Source organism: Oncorhynchus mykiss, chromosome 17 (genome assembly GCF_013265735.2).
Source record: "Oncorhynchus mykiss isolate Arlee chromosome 17, USDA_OmykA_1.1, whole genome shotgun sequence".
NCBI classification, from domain to species: domain Eukaryota; kingdom Metazoa; phylum Chordata; class Actinopteri; order Salmoniformes; family Salmonidae; genus Oncorhynchus; species Oncorhynchus mykiss.
In genome coordinates this window covers 94318468-94330905 of record NC_048581.1, presented here as the reverse complement: position 1 = coordinate 94330905, position 12438 = coordinate 94318468, and the positions used below count along the sequence as shown (strand labels likewise).

At 43.8% G+C, this 12438-nt stretch overlaps 2 protein-coding genes across 4 annotated transcripts in view; both read left to right on the top strand.

Moving 5' to 3' along the window:
• isy1 (ISY1 splicing factor homolog) overlaps positions 1-7185 on the top strand; it is a 31353-nt gene extending 24168 nt beyond the window's left edge. The window contains exons 8-10 of the mRNA XM_036950999.1: positions 5794-5906; positions 6058-6150; positions 6706-7185. Coding sequence (XP_036806894.1) covers positions 5794-5906; positions 6058-6150; positions 6706-6813 — 314 coding nt within the window. The 3' untranslated portion in view covers positions 6814-7185. The remainder of the gene's footprint in view (positions 1-5793; positions 5907-6057; positions 6151-6705) is intronic.
• Positions 7186-9219: 2034 nt separating this feature from the next.
• The window catches only part of LOC110494846 (probable E3 ubiquitin-protein ligase makorin-2), a 64536-nt gene continuing 61317 nt past the window's right edge, over positions 9220-12438 (top strand). For all 3 annotated transcript variants that reach the window (XM_036950996.1, XM_036950997.1, XM_036950998.1), the window contains exon 1: positions 9220-9371. In XM_036950996.1, the coding sequence (XP_036806891.1) occupies positions 9346-9371 (26 nt within the window). In that variant the 5' untranslated portion in view covers positions 9220-9345. The remainder of the gene's footprint in view (positions 9372-12438) is intronic.

The window sequence follows — 12438 nt, the reverse complement described above, 5'->3', positions numbered from 1 at the left end:
TCTGCAGTAATATCCTCCCTGCTGGGTGACACCCCTCTACAGTATATGAATATCCTCCCTGCTGGGTGACACCCCTCTACAGTATATTAATATCCTCCCTGCTGGGTGACACCCCTCTGCAGTAATATCCTCCCTGCTGGGTGACACCCCTCTGCAGTATATTAATATCCTCCCTGCTGGGTGACACCCCTCTGCAGTATATTAATATCCTCCCTGCTGGGTGACACCCCTCTGCAGTATATTAATATCCTCCCTGCTGGGTGACACCCCTCTGCAGTATATTAATATCCTCCCTGCTGGGGGACACCCCTCTGCAGTATATTAATATCCTCCCTGCTGGGTGACACCCCTCTGCAGTAGATGAATATCCTCCCTGCTGGGTGACACCCCTCTGCAGTAGATTAATATCCTCCCTGCTGGGTGACACCCCTCTGCAGTATATTAATATCCTCCCTGCTGGGTGACACCCCTCTGCAGTAGATTTATATCCTCCCTGATGGGTGATACCCCTCTGCAGTAGATTAATATCCTCCCTGCTGGGTGACACCCCTCTGCAGTAGATTTATATCCTCCCTGATGGGTGACACCCCTCTGCAGTATATTAATATCCTCCCTGCTGGGTGACACCCCTCTGCAGTAGATGAATATCCTCCCTGCTGGGTGACACCCCTCTGCAGTAGATGAATATCCTCCCTGCTGGGTGACACCCCTCTGCAGTATATTAATATCCTCCCTGCTGCGTGACACCCCTCTGCAGTAGATTAATATCCTCCCTGCTGGGTGACACCCCTCTGCAGTAGATTAATATCCTCCCTGCTGGGTGACACCCCTCTGCAGTAGATTAATATCCTCCCTGCTGGGTGACACCCCTCTGCAGTAGATGAATATCCTCCCTGCTGGGTGACACCCCTCTACAGTATATTAATATCCTCCCTGCTGGGTGACACCCCTCTGCAGTAGATGAATATCCTCCCTGCTGGGTGACACCCCTCTGCAGTAGATTAATATCCTCCCTGCTGGGTGTGTGGTACTGAGGCCATGGAGAGGAGTAGGGCAGGTCAGTCAGGAGTCCTCCTGTGTCTCTGGAAAGGGACCGTGCCAGCACAAGACTTTAGTAAAGATGACTCTAGGTTATGACATTAGCCTTCCCCTCTGTTGTCCCAGGTTGTACCATTAGTCTTCCCCTCTGTTGACATTAGCCTTCCCCTCTGTTGTGACATTAGCCTTCCCCTCTGTTGTGACATTAGCCTTCCCTCTGTTGTGACATTAGCCTTCCCCTCTGCTGTTCCCCTCTGTTGTGACATTAGCCTTCCCCTCTGTTGTGACATTAGCCTTCCCCTCTGTTGTGACATTAGCCTTCCCCTCTGTTGTGACATTAGCCTTCCCCTCTGTTGTGACATTAGCCTTCCCCTCTGTTGTCCCAGGTTGTGACATTAGCCTTCCCCTCTGTTGTGACATTAGTCTTCCCCTCTGTTGTCCCAGGTTGTAACATTAGCCTTCCCCTCTGTTGTCCCAGGTTGTGACATTAGTCTTCCCCTCTGTTGTGACATTAGTCTTCCCCTCTGTTGTGACATTAGTCTTCCCCTCTGTTGTCCCAGGTTGTGACATTAGTCTTCCCCTCTGTTGTGACATTAGTTTTCCCCTCTGTTGTGACATTAGCCTTCCCCTCTGCTGTCCCAGGTTGTGACATTAGCATTCCCCTCTGTTGTGGCATTAGCCTTCCCCTCTGTTGTCCCAGGTTGTACCATTAGTCTTCCCCTCTGTTGTGACATTAGCCTTCCCCTCTGTTGTGACATTAGCCTTCCCCTCTGTTGTGACATTAGCCTTCCCCTATGTTGTCCCAGGTTGTGACATTAGCCTTCCCTCTGTTGTGACATTAGCCTTCCCCTCTGCTGTTCCCCTCTGTTGTTCCCCTCTGTTGTGACATTAGCCTTCCCCTCTGTTGTGACATTAGCCTTCCCCTCTGTTGTGACATTAGCCTTCCCCTCTGTTGTCCCAGGTTGTGACATTAGCCTTACCCTCTGTTGTCCCAGGTTGTAACATTAGCCTTCCCCTCTGTTGTGACATTAGCCTTCCCCTCTGCTGTCCCAGGTTGTGACATTAGCATTCCCCTCTGTTGTGACATTAGCCTTCCCCTCTGTTGTCCCAGGTTGTGACATTAGCCTTCCCCTCTGCTGTCCCAGGTTGTGACATTAGCCTTCCCCTCTGCTGTCCCAGGTTGTGACATTAGCCTTCCCCTCTGCTGTCCCAGGTTGTGACATTAGTCTTCCCCTCTGTTGTCCCAGGTTGTGACATTAGCCTTCTGGCCTCTATAGCCTCAACTAGAGGATGGTGGCCTCTATAGCCTCAACTAGAGGAGGCTGGCTTTCAACTAGAGGAGGCTGGCCTCTAGCCTCAACTAGAGGAGGCTGGCCTCTAGCCTCAACTAGAGGAGGCTGGCCTCTAGCCTCAACTAGAGGAGGCTGGCCTCTAGCCTCAACTAGAGGAGGCTGGCCTCTAGCCTCAACTAGAGGAGGCTGGCCTCTAGCCTCAACTTTAGCCTCTAGCCTCAACTAGAGGAGGCTGGCTTCTAGCCTCAACTAGAGGAGGCTGGCTTCTAGCCTCAACTAGAGGAGGCTGGCTTCTAGCCTCAACTAGAGGAGGCTGGCTTCTAGCCTCAACTAGAGTAGGCTGGCCTCTATAGCCTCAACTAGAGGAGGCTGGCCTCTAGCCTCAACTAGAGGAGGCTGGCCTCTAGCCTCAACTTTAGCCTCTAGCCTCAACTAGAGGAGGCTGGCTTCTAGCCTCAACTAGAGGAGGCTGGCCTCTAGACTCAACTCAAATCTCTCATTCACTCTCCATGTCTCCTGCTTTCTGTTTCATCATGATATTATGGAAAAAAGCAGTATTGTTGGTGTCATGGTATCTCTCCCCTGAATTTGTGCCTTAAACAACCCAATACACAATACTTAGCCCAATACACAATATTTAGCCCAATACACAATATTTAGCCAATACACAATATTTAAGACAATATACAATATTTAGCCCTATACAGCCCAATGCACAATTCTTAGCCCAATAAGGGGCGGCAGGTAGCCTAGTGGTTTGAGTGCTGGGCCAGTAACCGAAGGGTTGCTAGATCAAATCCCCGAGCTGACAAAGTTAAACATCTGTCATTCTGCCCCTGAACAGGCACTTAACCCACTGTTCCTAGGCTGTCATTGTAAATAAGAATTTGTTCTTAACTGATTTGCCTAGTTAAATAAAGATTTAAAAAACCCCACAAAAAACAATACTTAACCCGATACAACCCAATACACAATTAACCCACTTGAACCCAATACTACACAATACTTAACCCAATACTTAACCCAATACTTAACCCAATACTACACAATACTTAACCCAATACTTAGGCCAATCAAATCACATTTTATTTGTCACATGCAGTGAAAGGCTTACTTACAAGCCCTTAACCAACAATGCAGTTAAAAAAAGTATGACAAAAAATGAAAGTGCAGCAGTAAATAATAGCAGGCTATATACAGATGGTAATTTGTACATCTAGGTAGAATTATTAAAGTGACTATGCATAGATAACAGAGTAGCAACGTAGGGAGGGGGTTGGGGGCAATGCAAATTGTCTGGGTCGCCATTTCATTAGCTGTTCAGGAGTCTTATAGCTTGGGGGTAGAAGCTGTTTACGAACCTCTTGGACCCTGACTTGCAATGCGGTACCAGAGAGAACAGTCTATGACAAGGGTGACTGGAGTCTTTTACCATTTTTAGGGCCCTTCCTCTGACATCTCTTGGTATAGAGGTGCTGGATGGCAGGCAGCTTGGCCCCGGTGATGTACTGGGCCGTACGCACTACCCTGTACGCACTACCCTCTGTCGTGCCATGCGGTCAGAAGCCGAGCAGTTGCCGTACCAGGCAGTGATGCAACCAGTCAGGATGCTCTCGATGTTGCAGCTGTAAAACCTTTTGAGAATCTGAGGACCCATGCCAAATCTTTTCAGTCTCCTGAGGGGGAATAGGTTTGTCGTGCCCTTTTCACGACTGTCTTGGTGTGCTTGGACCATGTTAGTTTGTTGAGGTGGACGCTCTCAACCTGCTCCACTACAGCCCCGTCGATGAGAATGGGGACGTGCTCGGTCCTCTTTTTCCTGTTGTCACAATCATCTCCTTAGTCTTGGTTACGTTGAGGGAGAGGTTGTTATTCTGGCACCACCCGGCCAGGTCTCTGACCTCCTCCCAATAGGCTGTCTCGTCGTTGTCGGTGATCAGGCCTACCACTGTTGTATCGTCTGCAAACTTAATGATGGTTTTGGAGTCGTGCCTGGCCATGCAGTTGTGGGTGAACAGGGAGGTCAGGAGGGTACTGAGCACGCACCCCTGAGGGCCCCTGTGTTGAGGATCAGCGTGGCGGATGTATTGTTACCTACCCTTACCACCTGGGGGCGGCCCGTCAGGAAGTCCAGGATCCAGTTGCTTAGGGAGGTGTTTAGTCCCAGGATCCTTACTTTAGTGATGAGCTTTGAGGGTACTATGGTGTTGAATGCTGAGCTGTAGTCAATGTATAGCATTCTCACGTAAGTGTTCCCCTTGACCAGTTGGGAAAGGGCAGTGTGGAGTGCAATAGCGATTGCATCATCTGAGGATCTGTTTGGGAGGTATGCAAATTGGAGTGGGTCTAGGGTTTCTGGGATAATGGCATTGATGTGAGCCATGGCCAGCCTTTCAAAGCACTTTCTGGCTACAGACGTGAGTGCTACCGGTCACTAGTCATTTAGGCAAGTTACCTTAGTGTTCTTGGGCACAGGGACTATGGTGGTCTGCTTGAAACATGTTGGTATTACAGACTCCGTCAGGGAGGGGTTGAAATTGTGTTCAAAACAAGTTACAAACAAAATAGCCTGGTTGGTTAAGAGCCAATAAGACGGCAGCCATCCCCTCCGGCGCCATCTTCACTAGTCCAATACTTAACCCAATACTACACAATACTTAGCCCAAAACAACCCTGTACTTAAACCAATACTTAGCCCAATACTTAACCCAATACTACACAATACTTAGCCCAAAACAACCCTGTACTTAAACCAATACTTAGCCCAATATTTAACCCAATACTACACAATACTTAGCCCAAAACAACCCTGTACTTAAACCAATACTTAGCCCAATATTTAACCCAATACTACACAATACTCAGCACAATATAACCTAAGACACAGTACTTAGCCCAATACACAATACTTACAACCCAATACACTATACTTACAACCAATACACTATACTTACAACCCAATACACTATACTTACAACCAATACACTATACTTACAACCCAATACACTATACTTACAACCCAATACACTATACTTACAACCCAATACACTATACTTACAACCCAATACACTATACTTACAACCCAATACACTATACTTACAACCCAATATACTATACTTACAACCCAATACACTATACTTAACCCAATACACTATACTTTACGCAATACACTATACTTAACCCAATACACAATACTTACAACCCAATACACTCTACTTAAGCCAATACACTATACTTAACTCAGTACACAATACTTGGCCCAATACACAATACTTACAACCCAATACACTATACTTGGCCCAATACACAATACTTAACCCAATACACTACACACAACCCAATACAACTCTACTTTACACAATACTTAACCCAATATTCTATACATAACTCAATACTCAATAACTCTATATTTAACCCTAACCCAATACACATGGTCGCCTCAAGAAACGTGTGTGTGTGTCAGTGATATTGAAGGCAGTGGAGAAATGGAAAACGGAGAGAGAAGCGCGTCTTGCAGGAGGAAGAGAGGAGGTCGAGGAAGAGGAGGAACATATGTATGCTGTAAAGGAGGATGAGGTGAATATCAGTCAAAACATACGGACTCTGGTCCCATTTACTGGCCATTTAAAGTCAAAAGGTATTCCCATGTGTGGCCTACTTGTAGGCATAACATTTATCTGTCTGTCAGCATTCAGATGATAACCTAACGTTTTGATCTGTCTCTCAGCATTCAGATGACGAGACTAGAGAACAGATGGAAGGAGAGGATGGAACTCTCACATCCTTTATCGCTCACGTTCCTGTGCCGTCTCAGAAAGAGGTGCCTGCATTCACACACAGATCTCTAGACTGTAGAAAGTCATGTTCCAACTAGTCTGAGTGTGGCTCAGTATATTAATGCTAATCTATTAGTATGTAAATCTCTGTTTCCAGATTGGGGATGGTTAGAGCTAGTTTAATGATATGTCTTTGATCCTCTTCAGATTGAGTAGGGTTAAGTTAAAAACATGCCCAGGAACTTAGTAGTCGACAAAGTATTTTTTAAACGCTTTGGGCTGGATTTGTTAATGTGTAATTCATACATACATAATCTATGAGCAGACTTACTGTTTTACCTCAATTAGGAATGAAATCCCTAGTTTGAAGGTGACTGTTTTCTGGAAACTGCGGCACCATTTTTCCCTATATTGGCCAGCACCCTAGCAGTTCGAATTCTAGCCAATGAGCTTCAGCCCCTCGCCATTTGAGTGACAGCTAGCAAGAGGCACATCATACACACACACAGCAGAGCGATGACGTACAGTGTTTTCTGGGACGTGGACGCTACTTTCAGAACTACTGGCTAAGAGCCTCTTGAATAAATCTTTGTTTCTAGATTGAGGAGGCGTTGGTGAGAAGGAAGAAGATGGAGCTCCTTCAGAAGTACGCCAGTGAGACCCTGATGGCCCAAAGTGAGGAGGCCAAGACACTACTGGGGCTGTAGTGGAGAGATGGAGATCTAGGACTGAATAGGCTGTAGTGGAGAGAGGGAGGAGAGATCTATCTATAGGTCTAGGGCTGAAGGACTGTATTAATGTTGGGATGAGGTGTCATGGCCTGCTTTTCCCAGACTATATAACCAGCTCCTTCTTATTCTTAGTGCTAGTACTAAACTAATCAGAGATTTGGCTGTAGCAGGAACAGACCTGGGACCAGGTTAGTCATGTGAATGGGATAATGTCTTGTTTGGTCTGTTGGAGGTACAGAACCACATTGTGTTATATCATGATGTAATGTTACAAGCCTTGTAAATAAATAACTTTTTTTTTTACAATTTTACATTTTCCGAAGTAAACTCTATTTTCATCTGAATAAATATTGTCCATCATTCCTTTCCATTACTGGTAGTGTTGATTCTAGCATTCCCATTATTGACCAGTTGAATGTTTCTGCTTTAGTCCCTCGTGCCTCCCATCACCCTGTACTGACCTGCAAACAGATTGGAGGAGGCTAGGTCATGTGACAGTAAGACCATAGGAACTAGTGTCTCACTCCCCAGCAGGACTTAAATATACACTGAGTGGACAACATGTTCTTTCCATGACATAGACTGACCAGGTGAATCCAGGTGAAAACTTTGATTCCTTATTGATGTCACTTGCTAAATCCACTTCAATCAGTGTAAATGAAGGGGAGGAGACAGGTTAAAGAATGATTTCTAAACCTTGAGTCAATTTAGACATATATTGTGTATGTGTGCCATTCAAATGGTTAGTGGGCAAGACAAAAGATTGAAGTTCCTTTGAAAGGGGTATGGTAGTAGGTGCCAGGCGCACCGGTTTGTGTTATGGATTGCAATGCTGCTTTTTCACGCTCAACAGTTTTCCGTGTGTATCAAGAATGGTCAACCACCCAAAGGACATCCAGCCAACTTGAACAAGCAGTTAATTTCACATACTAATCTTATCAATCGGAAAGAATACTCTAAAATGTATATATAAAAAGGAATTGTGTACAGTTTCTTAACGTAATATTATTGTCCAGATTTCAGTGACAAAGCTGTAAGTTCAGAGCACACTAGGCTACGCTGCTGCCTCACAACAGCACTCAAGCTAACTGGCTAATATTGGCTAGCTACTTCCAGACACATATGAGAGAACCCTCAATTTGACAATTTTGGTCTAGCTGGTAACTGTCAATTATGTATTATTGTTGTGTACTATTAGGCCTATATATACTGTACAGTCGTGGCCAAAAGTTTTGAATGACACAAATATACATTTTCACAAAGTCTGCTGCTTCAGTGTCTTTAGATATTTTTGTTAGATGTTACTATGGAATACTGAAGTATAATTGCAAGCATTTCAAAGGTGTCAAAGGCTTTTATTGACAATTACATGAAGTTGATGCTTAATATGAAGTTGAGTCAATATTTGCAGTGTTGACCCTTCTTTTTCAAGACCACTGCAATCTGCCCTGGCATGCTGTCAATTAACTTCTGGGCCACATCCTGACTGATGGCAGCCCATTCTTGCATAATCAATGATTGGAGTTTGTCAGAATTTGTGGGTTTTTTTTGTCTACCCGCCTCTTGAGGATTGACCACAAGTTCTCAATGGGATTAAGGTCTGGGGAGTTTCCTGGCCATGGACCCAAAATATTGATGTTTTGTTCCCTGAGCCACTTACTTATCACTTTTGCCTTATGGCAAGGTGCTCCATCATGCTGGAAAATGCATTGTTCGTATTGTTGCATTGCAGCTTTGTTGCATTTTGGAGCTGCCTTACTCAAGACAGCAAAAAAGAGACCATGTTTGTTCGCAGCTATATTAACTAAATTATTATTGTGGTTTTTTTTCAGTTTGTAAACTGATACTGACACCTATTAATGCCAAAATAACATTCAAAACAGGCAAAAAATAAATAAGATTACACTAAACATGTGGGGCTCAAACTCTGACCCTTTTTACACTTCTTGCATTGCATTGGGGTTTGCACGAATGCTCTGGCATGTATTTTTTATATCCCAACTTTACATAGAGTGGTTAATACTCATCAAACATCAGTAATACAGATACACTTTGCTCCCTTTCCCCATACGGGTCATTAGACGTGCATTTAACTACTTCTGGAATTTTTAGCCTATGATATTGTTTATCAATGTCCAACAGGACTCCAGTGATAACACCATCCACCTCCTGGTTACTTTGTCTGCATCCACTTTTCCCAACGCCTTCTTCACCATCCTCTTGACTTCAAACAAATTTCCCCAAATAAATCAATTCTAAGACTTCACTGTTGTCCACTAATCTTTCTCGCTAACTGTACTGGACGTGCTTTCAGCTTTTCGCTTCAAACGACACTTCTACTTCGGCCATTTCCGCGGCGACCAGTCTGCCAACAACGCGTCCGGAACCTTAACATCGGAACCTTATTTTAATTGATTCTGGGGGTTCATAGGCGGGTGTTTCGGTTTGCACTCAAACGTGACAACGATAACATAAATACTGTTGCGCCAATGTTATTGATGAACAAAAATGAGCACGAAGCAAGTCACCTGCAGGTAGAACTGGTTAATGGTTTTACTATTCCTTGAGTACGTTTCTTGCCTCGAGCTGTGTGATGTTTCCGGTCTTGCAATTAGGAAATGTTAGCTAGCTTCTTAGCTAGCTGGCTGGTTGGCTGGCCAACATTAGCTAACTCTTAACCGTTGCTAGTTAGCTTTCTAACGTTAGCGTTGAAGCTGAGACCAGTCTGGTGCGACATATGAGAACATGCGGTAGTGTGTTGCTCAGATTAAACATGTCCATGGATCACGCGATTGGTGATTTTGTTGGCTAGTTAACACTAAAGTGTAGCCTAGGAAGCCGATAGTGGGCGCTAGATCTGCATTATAATCAACTAGGGTTGATGATGACGCGAGTTGGACCGGTTTTATATAAATAGGCTGGACACATGACATTTAACAAAGCTTTTCAGATATCTAGTTCATTGCATCCACCGTGGAGCCCGGTTTCATAATATGACCATAATTCTCAGCTGCTTGCCGTACTTTTGAAGTAATCACGAAAAACAGGCCTTATTTTAGGGCATTTTTCACCCTACCAGCTCCTATTAGTTATATTGAGCACCATGGCACCAACTCTCCTTCTGAATGTACTATTCCCAGCCCATTGTTCTATGTCACAATTTCTGCTTAGCTATTGTTCGCAATCATGCTGACTACACCGCTCGCATCCACGAGCATTACAAAATAAATTTAAACATGCATGTTATATAATTATTGCACCAATGAGCTCTGCTTCGCCAAGCACTAAAATAAGAAGTCAGTTCTATTTGTGACGCTGAACTCGGTGCAAGTCCTGCCTTCTCCCATCTCCTCATTGGTTATACCCACGTGTTTGATTGAAAGATGAACTAAGTTAGGTCGGTTGTCATGGTAACCATAAGTTAGTAATGATGACTAGAAATGATTCGGTTGACTGTTTTATGAGTGGATTAATTGTCGGAGTGGAGGACCTTATGCATTTCAGCTAAAATAACTCAATGTTTATATCCCAGGACAAATTAGCTAGCAACCGCAAGCTAGCTAAATAGGACAAATTAGCTAGAAACTGCAAGCCAGCTAGCTAAATTGCCATAAATGTTTAATGCTCTTTGACCTGTCCCCAAATTAAAATAATTGGTTCAGAGTTTTTGATATTTCAACCCGTGTGTCGTGATTGCGTTTGGTGTAGGGGGACAAAATCAATGTGCGAATGGTGGCGCGCGACCGGATGTTGATTTTTTGTACCCCCACACCAGACACGATTAGGACATGCAGCTGTAAATATCAAAACAAACTGAACCAATTCTATTAATTTGGAGAGAAGTCAAAATGCATTAAACGTTTATGGTAATTTAGCTAGCTTGCTGTTGCTAGCTAATTTGTCCTGGGATATAAACATTGGTTTGTTATTTTACCTGAAATGCACAAGGTCCTCTACTCCAACAATTAATCCACAGTTAAAACTGTAAACCAAATTCCTTTCTCATCATCTCTCCTCCTTCCTCGGGCTTCTTTTTTTACTTTTTGGACTTTATATGGCGGTTGGCAACCAACTTTACTAGAGGTCAACTGATTATGATTTTTCAACACCGATGCCGATTTATTGGAGGACCAAAAAAAGCTGATACCGATAAATCGGCCGTTTTATTTATTTATTTATTTATTTATATATATTAGTTGAAGTTGTAAGTTTACATTCACCTTAGCCAAATACATTTAAGATCTCTTTTTTCACAATTCCTGACATTTAATCCTAGTAAAAATTCCCTGTTTTAGGTCAGTTAGGATCATCACTTTATTTTAAGAATGTGAAATGTCAGAATAATAGGAGAGTGATTTATTTCAGCTTTTATTTCTTTCATCACATTCCCAGTGGGTCAGAAGTTTACATGCACTCAATTAGTATTTGGTAGCATTGCCTTTAAATTGTTTAATTTGGGTCAAATGTTTCAGGTAGCTTCCACAAGCTTCCCACAATAAGTTGGGTGAATTTTGGCCCATTCCTCCTGACAGAGCTGGTGTAACTGAGTCAGGTTTGTAGGCCTCCTTGCTCGCACACGCTTTGTTCTATTGGATTGAGGTCAGGGCTTTGTGATGGCCACTCCAATACTTTGACTTTGTTGTCCTTAAGCCGTTTGTTGCTTCAATATATCCACATAATTTTCCGTCATCATGATGCCATCTATTTTATGAAGTGCACCAGTCCATACTGCAGCAAAGCACCCCCACAACATGATGCTGCCACCCCAGTGCTTCATGATTCGGATGGTGTTCTTTGGCTTGCAAGCCTCCCCTTTTCCTCCAAACATAACGATGGTCATTATGGCCAAACAGTTCTGTTTGTTTCGTCAGACCAGAGGACATTTCCAAAGACCAAAGTACGATCTTTGTCCCCATGTGCAGTTGCAAACCGTAATCTGTTTTTTTATGGTGGTTTTGGAGCAGTGGCTTCTTCCTTGCTGAGCGGCCTTTCAGGTTATGCCGATTATAGGACTGATCTTACTGTGGATACAGATACTTTTGTACGTGTTTCCTCCAGCATCTTCACAAGGTCCTTCGCTGTTATTGGGATTGATTTGCACTTTTTGCACCAAAGTATGTTCATCTCTAGGAGACAGAACGTGTCTCCTTCCTGAGCGGTATGACGGCTGCATGGTCCCAAAGTGTTTATACTTGCGTACTGTTGTTTGTACAGATGGAACGTTGTACCTTCAGGCATCTGGAAATTGCTCCCAAGGATGAACCAGACTTGTGTAGGTCTACAATTTTTTTTTCTGAGATCTTGGCTGATTTATTTAGATTTTCCCATGATGTCAAGCAAGGAGGCACTGAGTTTGAAGGTAGGCTTTTAAATACATCCACGGGTACACCTCCAATTGACTCGAATGATGTCAGAAGCTTCTAAAGCCATGACATAATTTTCTGGAATTTTCCAAGCTGTTTAATGCCACAGTCAACTTAGTGTATGTAAACTTCTGACCCACTGGAATTGTGATACAGTGAAATAATCTGTCTGTAAACAATTGTTGGAAAAATTACTTGTGTCATGCACAAAGTAGATGTCCTAACCCACTTGCCAAGA